This window comes from Vigna angularis, chromosome 2 (genome assembly GCF_016808095.1).
Source record: "Vigna angularis cultivar LongXiaoDou No.4 chromosome 2, ASM1680809v1, whole genome shotgun sequence".
Lineage (NCBI taxonomy): Eukaryota > Viridiplantae > Streptophyta > Magnoliopsida > Fabales > Fabaceae > Vigna > Vigna angularis.
This window is the reverse complement of record NC_068971.1, coordinates 49,121,557-49,138,839: the sequence shown is the minus strand read 5'-3', so window position 1 is coordinate 49,138,839 and position 17,283 is coordinate 49,121,557. Positions and strand designations below refer to the sequence as shown.

The following is a 17,283-nucleotide window of genomic DNA, read 5'->3' as shown; positions in this document are numbered from 1 at the left end:
TTACTCTCTTCTCCCTTTCTCTATTTTCTTCTTTTCTCCTTTCTCTTTCTTTTTAATTTGTTACGTAATTATATCTAAATTTATTTTATTTTATTTAATAAAATAATTATTATTAATTTAATTATAATTAATTGATTTGTTTTGAAAAATCACAGCAAAAAGAATCATAGCAGGGGAGAAGAAAATAAAGAATAATTTAATTTATGTGAAAGTGGTGGAGTTTGAATATGCATTGATAAAGTGGTGAGGACCATTGATTTAATGAAATAGTTGGATATTGGTGAAAGTAAAAACAGAAATAAAAAATGTATGAAAAAGAAGGATGAGATGTAGAGATCTCGTGTCTTCGTTCTATTGCAGGCTGAGGTTTTTGAGTTTACTAAAAGTCTGATATGGCTTGTTATACATAGACTATTTACATTTTTTCTTAGGATCAAATGCTTTTCACACTGTCATTTTTCTCTATACAATTTCATAAATCACTATTTTATTATAATATTTTGTTTATATTTATTATTGTTATTTTAATATAATATTTTTATTAAAAATGTGATTTTCTTTTACAAAATGATACCTTTTTAAAGAAAATATTTTACACAGAGCATTATATTTTTCAAATGAACTATTTATTATAGAATATATTTTCTGATTATTTTTGTTTTTTTCCTTTTATAAAATGGAGATTAAAAATAAAATAAAAAACAAAATTAAAATTAAAATTAAAATAATGAAAAAGTAATTTAAAATAATCAATTAAAAATATTAGATTTATAATTTAATTACTTTCAGAAAAGGAATAAAATAAAAAATAATTTATGATTCTTTTAATATAATTTGAAACTGTTATTGTTGACTTTTTTGAAAAGTAAAAATATTAAATATTTATGATCAATAATAATAACAATGATACTTGTAAAATTTTAAATTATTTTTATTTTTATTCATTTTTTTCTACAAATCATTAAAATAATAATAAATTTTGTTCTAAATCATATTATAAAATTAATATCTTCAAAAGAAAATTCTTAATAATATATTTATTGAAAATATTCAAAGATCGAGTAACGGAGGAAGGCAATAATATATATATATATATATATATATATATATATATATATATATATATATATATATATATATATATATATATATATATATATATATATATATATATATATATATATATATGGGTTTGCTATGCATATTTGTTAGTTGGTATATTTTAGCGAGTTTTAATAAATAAAAATATTCATTCTAAGTTGTAAGGTTAAGGGTATTTTAATAATTTTCATTCTCAAAACTAAAAAATCTAAACTTCCAAACCTTTACTCACCTTTCTCATTTCTCTTAACCCTTTCTCTTTAATCTCTCTCAATCCAATCTTTTCTCTATCATTCTTGTAACCTCAATTGAAAAAAATTAGAAACACTTCCGGTTAAGTAATTTACCTTTGTAAAGAGTTGAGTCATTGACATATTCACCTTCAAGTAAATGTTCACTCTCCAAGCCAATTACCAATCTCTTCGGATGTTTATGCTTGTGAAAATTAGATAAAATTATATACGACAAAAATTATAAAATGAAAACTCATTATAAAATCATTTTTTTGTAAGAAATTGTTTAACAACGAGTGTTTCTGATTTTTTCCAGGGCAATTACCAATTCTTTTGATGGATAAAATTAGATAAGACAAATTATAAAATGAAAACTCATTATAAAATCATTTTTTGTAAGATTGTTTAAGTGATTTTTTTCAGTTGGGACTATCATAGAATGACAGAGAAAATATTGGAGTGAAAGAGAAATGGTTGAGTAATATAAACAAATTATATTAACTATTTTTTGGTAATTCATTTGATAAATTATTTATAAGATTTCTAATATACTCATCTTATCATTTTTATCCTCTTCTTTTTAAATTATTTAAATTTTATTCAATTATTATTTAATACTTTTACTTTACACTTATATATGATTATTTATTTATATTTGATATTAGAGAAAATAAAACGTATTCTTTTAAATGCTTAATAATATTATTTTTCATAATCTTCATTTTTGTAAAAAAACTTATGTAATTTAATATTTGAAATAGTAAAAGATTGGATAATGATATATGGATCCATTCCTCGTATAGATAGGACAAAATTTTCATATTGAAGACGGAGTTGACTTCTTACTTAAAAAAGTAGTCAAACTTGCATCAATATCATCTGTAAGTATAGGAAATGTCAATAGTGTTAACACCATAAAAGAAACAACACTTGATTCCCAATTCAAAATAATAATGTTTTAATTATATTTATTTTACTATATTATTAATATTATATGATGGTTAAAAAAATAGATATATTTTTCTTCTAGAAAGAAGTGAAAAATATTATTTTCCAAATTTTAAATGTCAATCTTGCAAATATCCGGTAGGGTCAAATGATACTTGACAGCCTTCAAAAGCAAAACTGTCGTTTGACAACCCAATATTCGTAAGCTAAATCGGCGTGTGGAACAGTGCAATGGATCATCTGTAACAAACTGAAGAATACAAGTATTCATGTTTTCAGGTCAAAAGATAAATAAAACTGAGCTACTGGCAAATTTTGTTCTATTTATACAAGCTATTATCTAAATCTTTAAATAATTAATCTGCTAATTAGAATATCGGTTACTACAATCATGTTACCAGCAAAATGCTTAAATCCTGGAAAATTTCATGGTTCAACCCAGCTGTAGAATTGAAAGTGCTCCAAATTATGACGTTAAAAACTTTTGATTGAAAGCTTGAAGGGCTGAAAAAAATTGGAAACCGAACATTTTGGACTTTTCTCAGTATTTATCGTCCTTCACAAAGATCTTCAGAGAAAACCACAGTCCTTGAAATGTTGTCATTTTCAAAGGCACTTATGCCAGAGTAAGGACCTGAAGAGAATACAGAAGATGTTCCATCAAATTCAAAAGTGCTAGAGGACTGTCTCAGGTTGGCTCGAGTATTGGATGAGGCCAACAGAGAATCATGGTATTCTGTGACGCGCTGCACCATTTTAAGTGACTGCACCACTTCACCCATTGTGGGTCGCTGGTTTGCTTCGGGAGCAACACAAGCTGCAGCAATAGTGCAAACACGTACAAAATCTTCTTTAGGATACTTTCCCCCGAGGCTTGGATCAACAATCTCTTCCAACCTATCCTTATCTCGAAGGATTGGCCTAGCCTGAAAGGAAAAATGGACTTTACTAACCATCGACCCAGTGTAAAAGTTTCAGAGTATAGATTTAACAAATTAAATTTTCAATATTTCCAAGTATACAGAAGATATGAGAAGAAGATCTGAACTTCAAATAAATAATGGGATTGACAAAGGTGTGGAACTAACCCAAGTAACAAGGTTCTCTTGCCCAGTTGGCTGTGACATATCCACAGGCTTCCTACCAGTAAGCAGTTCCAGTAAGACAACGCCATAGCTATAAACATCACTTTTAACAAGTAGGTGTCCAGTCATGGCATACTCAGGAGCTACGTACCTACACATAAATTATTCATTAAATCTTAAAAATATAAATTATACGAAAAAACTAGTTTGAAAAAAAAAAATATCAAGGCTAACCCAAATGTCCCCATGACACGAGTAGACAAATAATTTGATCGGCCTTCAGGTGCCTGCTTAGCAAGACCAAAATCTGCAACCTTAGCATGAAAGTTGTTCTCCAGCAATATGTTGGATGCCTTGAAGTCTCTATGTATTACACAGGGCTGTGAGTCTTCGTGCAGGTATGAAAGTCCCCTTGCAGCATCAAGTGCAATTTTCATTCTGGTGTCCCAATCCAAAGGACAATTAATTCCCAAGGGACCTGATGGAAACAATTAAGGCAAAATTTCAGTTCAAGGGAATAAACATGTTTAGAAAAACTAAAGCAGATAAAATAAGTCAACAATAGAACAAAAAAAGCATGTAACATTCGATGCTAAAAGCTGAACCGTGATTTGAGAAACTACATTACCATGAAGCCAAGCCTCCAAACTTCCATTGGGAACAAGCTCATAGCAAAGTAAATTTTGTGATGCGTCACGATTACTGAAGTATCCCACTAGTTTTACAAGGTTACGATGATGCAACCGGCTAAGCATCTCCACTTCCACCAAAAACTCTTTGTCACCCTGTTGCCCTCCACTTGTAAGCCTCTTAATTGCAACAGGAGTACCATCATTCAAGACACCTTTAAAAACTCTTCCAAACCCTCCTTCTCCAAGTACGCTCGCTGTTTCAAAGTTGTTTGTTGCTTCTTTAAGCTCTTCATAAGCAATAAATCGTGTACTACTCGGGTGAGGAAGAGAACCCACAGCTGAAACTGTACTCTCTATCCTTGGCTTTTCTGCATGAGAGAAAACATTAGTAGCAGGGACAAATGGAAACAAATTTTAAACTATATCTACAACTATTACTACCACTATTAATGCCAATCCCATACAAATTTCAACAGCGTGTCCTTTCTTCATAAATAAAACATTTGGAGCCTCTCAAACATATTATGTTCTACCTTATTGTTTAAAAAGTAACAGCATCCTACATGCAATCCTAAAGAAAATTCGGTAAGGTACAGGATCCGTTAGTTGATAGTTGAACCAGTAGGTCATTTGTCAAACTTATGTGAATTTTATACTGCACATATTATACATAAGTTACAGTTATCATTTTAATATGAAATATTGAAAGGGTCTATAGACCCTGATATTTCCAAATTATGCAAAATATGGGATGAATAAAATGATTTATGCCTTTAAATGGAATCCAAAATAAGTTATAGAAAAAGCTAAAATTGTAGATATTTACCAGTTTCCCCAGGAGGAGCGTTTGCTTTGGGCAGGAATGTACATAAACAGAATATAAGGACAGATATGATACCAATAAAGATTATGCCAATAACAATTCCAAGAATAATAAACAGATTTGAATGCCGTCCTGAAGAACCAGATGATGATATAGCGGTAGGTGAATGATACGAAGGTGTTTTCACAGGTGATGCAGCTACCCTAGGAGCTGAAACAGAGAAAGACACCTTATTATACACAGGGGACACTTTCTCCACTCTCATAGTTCAATAGCAGTAGAAAAAATGGTCTGGCGTTAAATTAGATAGAGACCGAGGCTTTGATATCTATGTAAACATCAGATTCAAACTGTGTATGTAAATAGACAGATATTGATTGATAAAATGCATAAATAGTGGTTACATACAGCACATCTTTAGTAACGTTCATAACATTAACGATCAGCAAAGCAGCAAAAAAAATACTTTCATAAGGATTATCATTGTCTGTTGTTTACTCTAAGAATATAAAATCTACGAAAAATTGTGTAGATAACACTCATCAGATGTCAAGAGTAAAGACTAGACCCTTTCATCATAAGTAAAGCTCAACCTTCTATACACATTTCACAATCAACAAAGCAGTAAAAAAGTATCATAAGCATAAACATTGTCTGTTGTTCCCTGATAAAATACACTCTATGAGGAATATCTGAAAGGTTAGCAAATGGCATGAGGTAATGAAAAAGACCTCTTTAGCATAAACATAACTTCCTATTCTCTTTATCACTTCGGCAGAAAAAATAGTGAAATGAAAACAAAACACAGACGAATAAAGCTGTAGCAATAAGATCTATATGCTTCTCCCATTTGTTAGCTATATTAAAGACAAATATAGACAATCCACTAGGTTATCTACACAATAATAATCTCCTGGTTACTTCCAGTGATCAAGAACATCAAAGCAGCACTCATTATCAATGACATAATTAAATACAAAGGCTCAATTACCTTGTGAAGGCGCTGGTGGTTCGAACCAAGTTATATTGAGAAGTTGGTATCCACCCACTAATCGAGGGTCTAGTTTAACCTTATGCATTGAAAGCGAAGAGTTTATTTTAGAAACTTCACTGGCAGAGAAACTGATGCCTTTATGTGGAGTAATATTCATTGATATATTTAATGTTGATACACTGAGAACATAAAAGTTTATCAGTTCAATCTGGGTATTTCGCAACCCAAGCTGGACAGCTAATTCATTAAGAAAATCATTCCAACTAGGACTTTGAGAGACATTCGAAAGAAAAAGGTCTAGCTTTATGGGATATGCACAGTGGCAACTCTTACTGGCTCTTTTCAGCACCATGTCTTGTTTACAACAATCTGACAGAATAAAAATTAGCAACCATGTCATTATCAGTTTCAAGGTTCTAAAGTTAAAAAAAAAACATGAAGTATAACGTAATGTTTATATTCAAAATTAATTTGCTACATAAGGGCATGGCAAATATGTTAAGGTAGGCTCGCTTTGAAAAAAATGAAACAAAAGCATTTGAGAGAAAGCTATTACAATTTTTTTTTTTTAAAAAAACAACTATCTATCTGTGAGAAGAAAAAGTGATGACATACTGGATGCATAAGGAGACAATGGTGGCTGAGTTGAAGCAGAAGGGCCTGCAGCTGCAGGAGCAATATATTTAAAGCCAGGAGTTGGATCTTTCATTTCACTCTTCATTTTGAATGGTATAGATAAATGTGAACTTTTAGGGGACTGGCCATTACTTGAGAAAGGACCATATGAGGGAGGACTGACTGGTGACGGTGCTTCAATTGGCGCACCTTGAGAAAGCACGTGCTTTGACAAATGGAGACTTGCTGGTAGAGGTAGATCGTGAACAACAGCAAAGGCTAAAGGTGATCTAGAATCATATAAAGAAAGGGGCTCCACTGTTTTATCATTTTCACCAGCCACAATCATAAATGCCAGGCAAGATAATATAAGCATCCATTTCAGCAGCAAGCCTTGAAACCTTTTTAACATACCTGCATTATTAGTAAAAGGTCAAAATCAACTATAAAGGATACTTAACTAACGCTAAAATGCAAAAAAGAACAAAAAAATCGCTTCTGAAAAACAGCGTAATGAGTATTTTCATTTAACATCAGGATTGTGTTTCGAAGTTTGAACAGGTTTCTGTCATGCTCATACAAAAATAATCTGACCAGGTTTAGCAATATGTTCCTTCAAGCGGCCTTCGGGCGACGGAGGATTCAATTTTCAACGAGAACAATACTTTCAATGAATTTATATTTTATGATTCAAATATCTTTTCAAAATTAAAGGAACAAAGTGAAATAAGATATCGGCATGTAATCTTTCTACTCATCCTTTCTACTCGTCTTAATAAAAATTTTATAACTACTTTAATTTAAGACTCAAAAAACTTAGGCTCCATTCCGCGTCATCCAAAAATAATAATCACAGGAGAGTCACGCCATGGAGGCAACATACAAGGTCGATCACAGTAACTCATAGTGCAACATCAATACCAAGGTTTTAAAGATTTTGGCAGCATTGTCTGCAATTTCCCGGAACATCAAGGATTGCAACTAATAATTGGCCGCAGTTTTAACCCTTCATCAACATTCTACACCACGTCAACAAATTTCACCAGATCAACTACAGAGCAAGCTCTAGGTACGCTGACCACAGATCCAGACAACTTATACACTCTACATGAGGCAATTTACAGTTAAATGCATAACACCACTTACTGATTGAGCAGCAGTTCTCAAGAGAAAATGATACCACACGCGAAACTTCAAATTGTAACTCCATTAGGTTTCTTAGTTACTTGAACAAAAAAAAAAAAAAACTCAAACAAAACTCCGATTCCAATACCTCGCGTTTTCGGCCGCATACTACTCGTTCACGGAACAAACTAACAGAAAACATGAATTAAACAAAGGAAGAACGCCGAACAGGCGATTACCGATTGACATGACCGTCACCGTTAATTGCACAAGCGGCTCAGATCTAGGAGCAAGGACCGTCGGTAAATGAAAGCGAAGGTGGATCGAAACCCGGAAATCGGTGATATAGCTACGGATTGAGATAATGAGCTCCGAGTCAAACTCGTCATAGCGGAGTCAAATCGGAGAAACGTGATTTCGAGCGGAAATGGCGTTTTTCCAGTGAGTCAGTCCAGAAAGTGGATTTCTTTTCTGATATAAATAAATGAATTGGGTTGTAATGGTTTTTTAATTTTTGTTTTCTGGTGTTTCGGGTTCCGTTGCGAGGGATTTTTAAATGCGGGACCCAAAGGTGCCTGGTTAACGGAAAAGAACAAAGAAACGGTAAGGGCCCAAAAAGGAAGCTACGACTACGAGAGAGACAACGGGTGATGGCGCGCCTCACCTTATGTGTTTATTTTGTTAGTCGTGTTGCGGTTGGTGAGGTGTTTCAGTGCGGGTTTGACTAATCAAACACGTCAAACGGAGATTTGTGACCATTATAATTTTTCATTTAAAAAGTAAATAAATGAACGTTAATTTGTATGTCTTTTAAATCACGATATTTTTTTAATTTTAAAACATAACTATTAATAGAACACAGTCACACAGAGCGCGGTAACACAGTGCAGTGTCGGTGGTGATTCCGTTAGGGTGTTTCAACGTTGTTATTTGTAGCGTCAAAATATGTAATTTCTATAAATATACTAATAGTTGTAATTCGACGTTATTATGTTTTTATTTAGTTTCTGTTAATTTTTTAGGTCTTAGCATGAGAGGCTATGGGTCATACCCGAACGTAATAAAGCAAAGGGATTGGATTAAGAATTGAATTTGTCAATAACAATACAAGAAATAGGCATCTTGATAACAGAAAAAGAGAGCAAATAATGACATAAAGTAAGATGAATGTCGTAAAATTCATGTTTCTTCTCTAATTCTTGGTTTAACCAACCTACGTTAGGTGAACCTAAGTTAGGCGAAAATAAGTTTAGGCAAGTTTTTACCATGTTTCCAAAGTTGATTTGAAGTGGTATGGTTGAACTATATCATTTGTTCAGGCCCAATTGTAACGAACATATTTGTATTTTGTCAAAATAAATAAAACAAAAGTAAATATTCTTCTTCCAAAATGAGGTTTCAAATGGAAATAACTAATGTCTTCATTTGGGCATAATTACTCTTAAAGGGAAATGAAAATAAAATGGTGTCTTTGGTGATTTTTTTAAATACTATTTCTTAACTAGTTTTTTCAATTTTTACTTTTCTTCTAATTTATTCTCTATTTTCTTCAACCAAATATTTTTGTTAATTTTCATGTGTAAAAAGGTTTGTAATTGTCCTTAATTTTTTCTGTCTAAAAAGGTTGCACATAGCTAATTTTATGTAGTTTATTTTATTTGTTTTCCTAGTTGCAATCGGCAATTGTTATTTAATTAACTGTATTACGTATTTCATTTATGTATAAAACAGTTTGTCGTCTCCAACCTTTTGTTTCTCATTCTTTACTGGATCAGACTAAGGTTATTTTCCCTAGTTTTTTCATTAAAAATTAGTTTAGTGACTTTTTTTTAATTTTATTGTTTATTTGTTTTTCAATTTAGTCCAGTTATTAATAAAATATTCAATTAAGTTTCTTAAATTTCAAAATACAACAATATTTCACCCAATTAACAATGAAAAATTTATCAAACAAATATTAACACGTAATACTGGCTATAAAACCTATGAAATTCAATCGACCAAAGGTTCCACTGTTTCTTTAAATTTAAATACTAAATTAAACCTTAAAATTGGTCACACAATTACAGATTTTTTAAATTAAAACATTTAACTGTAAATTTATAGGTGAAGGAATCAATAATTTTTTAAATCGTCTCATAACTACAATTATAGAGAGACAAGTCAAAATCATGCATCGTAACTTGAATTGGTTTATATGGAATATAAACTTTAAATTGAACAAGCTTAAAATTAACATTAACACTAATCCATAACATCACCCAAATTTTATGCTTTTAGATTGGTTGATCCGAAATATTATCTTAAATTGAACAAGCTTAAAAATAACATTAACATTCATCCCTCGCTCCTGTTTTATTTTTTAATTTTTTGTTTCAGACCCATAGCCGAAACACTTTACTACTGTAAAAAACTGTCTTAGACATTGAAAAGATCAATTTTTTTTAACTGTTTTCACTCTCATTATTATTTATGTTTATTAAAAAAATACATTTTCTAATATAAAATTTTGTATTCCTAAATATAGTTTGTGATATAAAATTGTGTATTCCAAACTATAAAATCTAAAATATAAATATAAGTTTATATTTTGGATTATACATTTTAGAACATCATTAAACGAAAATCTAAACTAGATGATGAATTTAAAATTTAAAGTTTATGGGGGTGCGTATTCAAATTATGAAGGTGTAGCAAGAAACTTTTTTCCTTGAGATGACCCAGTTGCATACTTCCCAAATTAATGGGCTTCCTCGGCTCGGGCACCCGTTTACCCATATCTTTAGGTCCGTCGTCATCCCTTCTTCCTTTAACCAGAAATCGACCACGGTGGTGTCTAAATTCACTGGTTGCAACGTCCCACTCGCGGAAGCGCCAATTTCAATACCCACAGAACACCTCACTCACCCCTCTTCTCCTGATCCCAAATTCTTTCTTCCACTTTCCCTCACCAGCTAGGGTTTCCTCTTCCCCATCATGTCGAAGAGGAAGTTCGGATTCGAAGGCTTCGGCATAAACCGCCAATCCACCTACAGCTTCGAGCGATCCCAGGCCCCTCAGCGACTCTACGTCCCTCCCTCCTCCCGTCACGGCCACGACAACTACGAGGACACCGACCTCGACAACATTGACTACGACGACAACAACAACGACGAAGGAAACAAGAACAGCAACGATGACGACGAAATTGACCCTCTCGACGCCTTCATGGAGGGGATTCATGAGGAGATGAAGGCGGCGCCGCCGCCCAAGCCGAAGGAGAAGGCTGAGGACCGGTACCGGGACGACGACGACGATCCCATGGAGAGCTTTTTGAAGGCAAAGAAGGATTTAGGGCTGACTCTCGCGTCCGAGGCGCTGCACGCTGGGTACGATTCTGATGAGGAGGTTTATGCTGCTGCCAAAGCCGTGGACGCTGGTTTGATCGAGTATGATTCCGACGATAACCCTATTGTTATTGACAAGAAGAAAATTGAGCCCATTCCTGCTCTCGATCACTCTTCCATTGATTACGAACCCTTCAATAAGGATTTTTATGAAGAGACACCTTCAATATCAGGTACTTCCACTATAACCCCTAAATTATATTAGGGCGTGTTTGGATTCATATTGAAATACTAGCTAGCGTGATTTTAAGTAAATGTTCACATGTTTGGTTATAAACGGAGAAATTGATCGAGTCCAGAATTGATTTAGAATGAAAACAACGTTTGGTAGCCTTTTATACTGAATTTACTAATAACTTAAATTTAGAATGCAAACATTGAAACTCAATTCGGATCACTTTTGAGACAAATTTTTCAAACGTTCAAACCAATGCAGCTTAATCATTACCCGTTGGTTCATTTTTCATTTTGGCCATGGAATGCCTTTGTTATAAGTTATTTTATTTAACTCCAGGTATGAGTGAGCAGGACGTAAGCGAATACCGGAAGAGTTTGGCTATTCGTGTATCTGGTTTTGATGTTCCCAAGCCAATAAAGGCTTTCGAGGACTGTGGATTTCCGTCTCAGATTATGAATGCTATAAAAAAACAAGGGTACGAGAAGCCGACATCCATACAATGTCAGGCTTTGCCGGTTGTGCTTTCCGGCAGGGATATTATTGGTATAGCCAAAACTGGTTCTGGTAAAACGGCTTCTTTTGTGCTTCCTATGATTGTGCATATCATGGATCAGCCTGAGCTTCAGAAGGAAGAGGGGCCTATAGGGGTGATATGTGCACCTACCAGAGAATTGGCTCATCAGATATACCTGGAGGCCAAGAAATTTGCAAAAGCGTATGGGGTACGTGTATCTGCTGTCTATGGTGGAATGTCAAAGCTTGAACAGTTCAAAGAACTCAAAGCTGGATGTGAGATAGTTGTTGCTACCCCTGGCAGATTGATAGACATGCTGAAAATGAAGGCATTGACGATGACGAGAGCAACTTACCTGGTGCTTGATGAGGCGGATCGGATGTTTGATCTGGGGTTTGAACCTCAAGTAAGGTCCATTGTTGGGCAGATTAGGCCAGACCGTCAAACATTACTCTTTTCTGCAACAATGCCTCGTAAAGTTGAAAAGTTGGCCAGGGAAATCCTTACTGATCCTATCAGAGTAACTGTTGGAGAGGTGGGGATGGCAAATGAAGATATTACTCAAGTTGTTTGTGTGATTCCTTCTGATACTGAAAAGTTGTCTTGGCTTCTGGAAAAGCTACCTGAAATGATTGATCAAGGTGATACTCTAGTTTTTGCTTCAAAGAAGGCCACTGTGGATGAAATAGAATCGCAGTTGGCTCAAATAGGCTTTAAAGTTGCTGCCCTGCATGGTGATAAAGATCAAGCTTCTCGGATGGATATTTTGCAGAAGTTTAAATCCGGTCTCTACCATGTGCTCATTGCAACTGATGTTGCAGCCCGGGGTCTTGACATCAAGTCAATTAAGTCAGTGGTAAACTTTGATATTGCAAAGGATATGGACATGCATGTCCATCGCATTGGTAGAACAGGTCGTGCTGGTGACAAGGATGGGGTTGCGTACACTCTTATAACTCAGAAAGAAGCGCGATTTGCTGGTGAATTGGTCAATAGCTTAGTTGCTGCTGGTCAGAATGTGTCCGTGGAGTTGATGGATCTTGCGATGAAGGTAACAATACCTTCGATTATATTCTTCTATTCATCAATCTGTATCGCTATCTTTAACTTGTTTAATGCTTGTGGACTCTCTTATCTTTGGTCGTTTCTGGTTCATGCAACTGTGGGTTTTTAGAATCTTGTTTCGTCTTCGCATGATACTTTTGTAGGTTTTGTTGGTTTGTTGTAAATATCAACATAATAATGGTATTTTCGTGGCAATGATTTAATTAGTAATAAGTTTTAGGCAGAGTTATATGAGCTAATCAATGCCAGTTGAGATGGTTTAAGAGGCTGAGTACATCAGATGCCAAGGGACTGTTTGTTTCCTAATTTTGAAAACTCTTTTCTAATTTTAAAAACAAGAAAAAAATATTCTTAAAATTGTTTGCAAAAGTCATATCTCATTGCTATTTTTTAAACTTAAAAACTTAGAATCTCCTTGACTTGTTTTGGTTTTCTACTTCAATTTTCTATTATTGAAGTCCTCTTAAGATCTTCCCCCATTTATATTCTCTAAAAAATAAAACATATGATAAATTTTCTTGTATTTGCATGTTCGAAATTAGCTCGTTTTTTGCTATTAGTTTTGAAATAATTGAGTTACTTGTATATATGAAAAGTGTTTTTGTGAAAAATAAACGGGTAAGGCTTTGTGTTGATGAATTGAGTAATAAAATTGAGTTACTTCTTTTGTTTTGCTTATATTGTTGTTGTGATATTTATGTTTCCAAAAACTTGCCTTTTGATATTTTAAGATTATGTAAAATAAAAAGGGGTTCAATTCCCCTGTATAGGTCTTGAATTTATTTAATGACATTTGTCTTGTAATTCAATAGGATGGGAGATTCAGGTCGAAACGTGATGCAAGAAAAGGAGGTATGAAATGCAACTTGCGTTATTATGAGAAATGAAATAGTAATTTGCTCAGCTAAAAAACTCCGCGATATTTTATTGCAAGCAATTAAATCTAATATCTTACGATATGTACTGTACAGGTGGGAAAAAAGGCAGAGGTAGAGGTGGTGGCGGAGGTGGCCGTGGTGTGCGTGGAGTGGATTTTGGCTTGGGCATTGGATATAATCCCGAATCTAACAACGCACCATCTAACCCAGCTCCTACTCGATCTGCCGCAGTAAATTCTCTGCGGACTGGAATGATGTCACAATTTAGAAACAACTTTGTTGCTGCTTCGTCGAACTCTCAGAATCAAGCATTCGGTAACAATACAAGCATGGCTGCTAATAAGAGACCGGCACTCCCTGGTTTTGTATCTGGTGGATCAATTGGTGGTGACGTGAATACGTATCAGCACACTGCTTCACCCAGTCCTGCTTCTTCAGCGGTAAATTCCAGCACTCAAGGTTCTGGAGTAAATTCTGGTCAGAAGAGCATGAATAGGTTAGTGTTCGGAGCTGTATTTGTTGCATATTTATCTTAATACATAATTTGGTTGCTAATGTTCTTCGTTTCTTTGGCTGCAGTTCTAAACCCAAAGAGAGGCGGAGGCCATCAGGTTGGGATAGATAGTCTGTCTCATTGAATGACACCACTGTCAAATGTATCAATGTTCTTATATTTAGGTCAAGTGAAGAATTGATTTTCTTTGTATAATTAATGCTCCAGTTTTCAGTCACCTAATATTATTTTAGCTGCCAAGTTGTAGAAAGGTTTGAGGTTTGGTTGGTTATATCTTTTGTTTCTGAAAGCAGTATTGCACAACAAAAAGAGCAATACCTATCACACGAAACCTGATTATTCACACGATAGATCAATCAATAGTATTGGGTAAAGAACATAGTTAAATGTTTTTTTTGCGTTTGAATGATCATACAAAGGTATAATACAAGGACTATTTAGGTGGTCATTTATAGTGTTATAGATGTTAAGAGTGCTTTTCTTGGTGATTAATATTCATCAAATAATTTAACTAATGTTTTTTGTGAAGATTTCTATTTCGATTATGTTTATTTAACCATCAAACTTATTTTAGAAAATTTAAATCTAATAACAGAATGCGAGTTTATAAAAATCTAACGTTTAGAAGATGAACCCTATTTGGATCTGAAAGTGATTTAAAAAGTTCATAAAGGAGTGTATGATTCGCCTTAATTAGTAAATCCATTGATTATTTGGATTTTTATGAAATTATTTAATAATATTAATATTTATTGAGAAACATTGTGAGCTACTGTGCCATGTTGTTATAATGAAAACATACAAGTTTTTTGTGATTGATCATAGTATATTTTTTAAAATTCTTTGTAAAGACAAATTTGATTTGAACTCTTTTCTCTTTTCCTTGTGTGTGGGTTTATGTATACTTTGTTATTTGAACTCATTTTATCATCAGAGTACTTTTACCTTTAATCGTTATTATCTATCAGTTGGTGAAAAGATCACTGTATGAAGAGAATTGCATTGAAATATGCAAAAAAAATGGTTCGAAGTAGACATTAGATCCTATACATGAAATGATTTATATTTATTTTATCTTCAAATATTACAAAAGTCAATATTTTTGTGAAACATTCTTAATAATTTTGTTGGATCTTTCGGTTAACTATTAATAAACTCTATAATTAACCTTCTCTTTTAAGAAATCGATACTTGCCTTATAACTAACAAGATTCACAATCTCTTCACAGTTTCCTAAGTTCAATAATTTGAGGCAGATAACTTAAAGCATATTTGGTTTTGAATGAATTAAGCTTCGTGGATGTTGAAACTAAAGTTTGTTAAATTGTAGAGTCAAAATGATGTCTATCTTGTATGCTAATTGTAAATTGAAGTCAAAGTAGGTTATTTAGCTTGCAAGCAAATAATGAATCAGGCTCATAGATCACTTAGCCCACAGGCTAATCAATTTTAAGGTCTTAGGCCTTTTCAGCACATGGACTTTCAATTTTAGGAGGATCGAGATTCTTAATAGTTTTATTATATTTCTATGTTAGGCTACGTTTGTTTCCACATACATACAATATTGTTTCCGTTGTTATGAGAGATTGGATATGCGAGTGTGTAGACTGTTTGGTTCTACAAATTTGAGGCGATTTGAAGAAATGGATTTGGTGGAGAAATGTTTTATCCATTCATGTATCATGCAAGAGGTGCGTGGGAATGTACATAGAAGGTTCAATGAAATACTAAAATGACTGGTCTTTAATTTGATGATGTTAGTGTTGTAAAAAATACTAACAAAATCACGAGTAGTATTTCCGGAGGCGTGTCCTTAAGGATTTATCCGCGGTGTATTGCGCAAGTCTCTCAGGATAAAACAGGAACTTCTCAGAATTCTGAGATCTCAGAATTAGCAAGGATCTCTAGAAAGAGTATAAAATAAACCCAGAATAATTTCATAAAAGAAAAAGAAGAAAAGGAGAGAAGACTGACTTGGGATGTTTTTGGAATGAGGGAAAAACTCTCTATTTATAGAGTTAAAAAATAATAAAATCAATGACAATAAAAGTCATTAAATATTTTACCGTTGGGGCACTTAATAAAATGAATTTAAACGTTATTGGCAATTAAAGTTTTGAACGTTGCAATCCAACGTTTTTCTTTTAGAATAATATAACATTATTACAATAATCTCCCACTTATTGCAAAAGAAAAAGATAAGAAACTTTTATTCTGGGTCTCATAGGATGTAATGCATCAGACTTGGTATAGCAAGCTATATGAACCAGTCTTAGATTGAAATACTTAACACACAATGTAGTTGGTATAGCAAGCTATATGAACCAAAGACATTTGACGTGTGTTAGAGGTTTATCAATCACAATACACCCCTACAATCCTTGTTGTTATCGTTGTGTTGCGCTTAATAGGCCATGCACGTGCCCGGTATTCATGAGTGCTCTAGAGATCATGCCAAGATCTCATGCAAGCGGCCCCGTTCGACACTCATATAGGTGATTTCATTAAGTGTATGCTGCAAATCATACACCACCCGTAAGGGATATAAAAAATCATTAAAAACTTTGTTTAAGCTAAAATTCTTTCACCACATAGAATTTTAACGACAAAGTTTAACCTCTCAATATTGCAGTCTCTAGCACTTTCACACACACCATAGGAAGGGACATAATTGATTAAAATCAATTTAGTGCTATCAGAACTAACAAGTGACTTGTTTTTACCCATATGAACCTTATTCATGGGATCTCCAATCACAAAGATTGAGTTACCATCACTTGTTTGTTTGCCAGTGGCTTAAGTCTCATTCCCCTCGATGTTTTTAATAACATTTGTCTTCCTAGGGTTTTGTCAGAGGATCTGCTAGATTTCGTTCTAACTTCACATAGTCAATGGAAATAGTTCCACTCTTTAGCAGCTGTTTCACCAAATTGTGTCTCTATTCTTTCCATTGTAATTCTTGTTTTTAGCTATAACTATTGTCGATTGGCAATCACAATGTATTGATACCGATGAGGTTGGTTTCATTCCTAGTGGAATGTTCGCTAAGAAGTTTGTCAACCACACAGTCTCACTACCAGCCATCTCAAGAGCAACAAACTCATATTTCATTGTTGATCTTGCAATAATTGTTTGTCTGGCTGATCTCCATGTAATCGCACCACCCCAAGTGTGAATATATAACCACTAGTG

General features: G+C 33.6%; 2 protein-coding genes across 3 annotated transcripts; one reads left to right on the top strand and one right to left on the bottom strand.

The window, feature by feature from the left end:
• Nucleotides 1-2,501: 2,501 nt before the first annotated feature.
• Nucleotides 2,502-8,290, bottom strand: LOC108329283 (receptor-like serine/threonine-protein kinase ALE2). Of its 2 annotated transcripts, XM_017563427.2 has the most exons (9): nucleotides 7,796-8,222; nucleotides 6,585-6,845; nucleotides 6,432-6,482; nucleotides 5,814-6,185; nucleotides 4,826-5,032; nucleotides 3,996-4,367; nucleotides 3,602-3,845; nucleotides 3,371-3,518; nucleotides 2,502-3,208 (listed from the first exon to the last, which is right to left on the bottom strand). In XM_017563427.2, exons 1-9 carry the CDS (start codon nucleotides 7,803-7,805, stop codon nucleotides 2,831-2,833), a joined length of 2,043 nt encoding a protein of 680 aa, XP_017418916.1. In that variant the 5' UTR covers nucleotides 7,806-8,222; the 3' UTR covers nucleotides 2,502-2,830. The 2 variants fall into 2 exon arrangements, with proteins under 2 accessions (XP_017418916.1, XP_017418915.1); XM_017563426.2 differs by having other exon boundaries at nucleotides 6,432-6,845; nucleotides 7,796-8,290.
• A 2,043-nt stretch (nucleotides 8,291-10,333) lies between these two features.
• LOC108329223 (DEAD-box ATP-dependent RNA helicase 24) lies at nucleotides 10,334-14,308 on the top strand. The gene is made up of 5 exons (XM_017563342.2): nucleotides 10,334-11,115; nucleotides 11,457-12,685; nucleotides 13,512-13,551; nucleotides 13,671-14,073; nucleotides 14,157-14,308. Exons 1-5 carry the CDS (start codon nucleotides 10,533-10,535, stop codon nucleotides 14,200-14,202), a joined length of 2,301 nt encoding a protein of 766 aa, XP_017418831.1. The 5' UTR covers nucleotides 10,334-10,532; the 3' UTR covers nucleotides 14,203-14,308.
• Nucleotides 14,309-17,283: the final 2,975 nt, after the last annotated feature.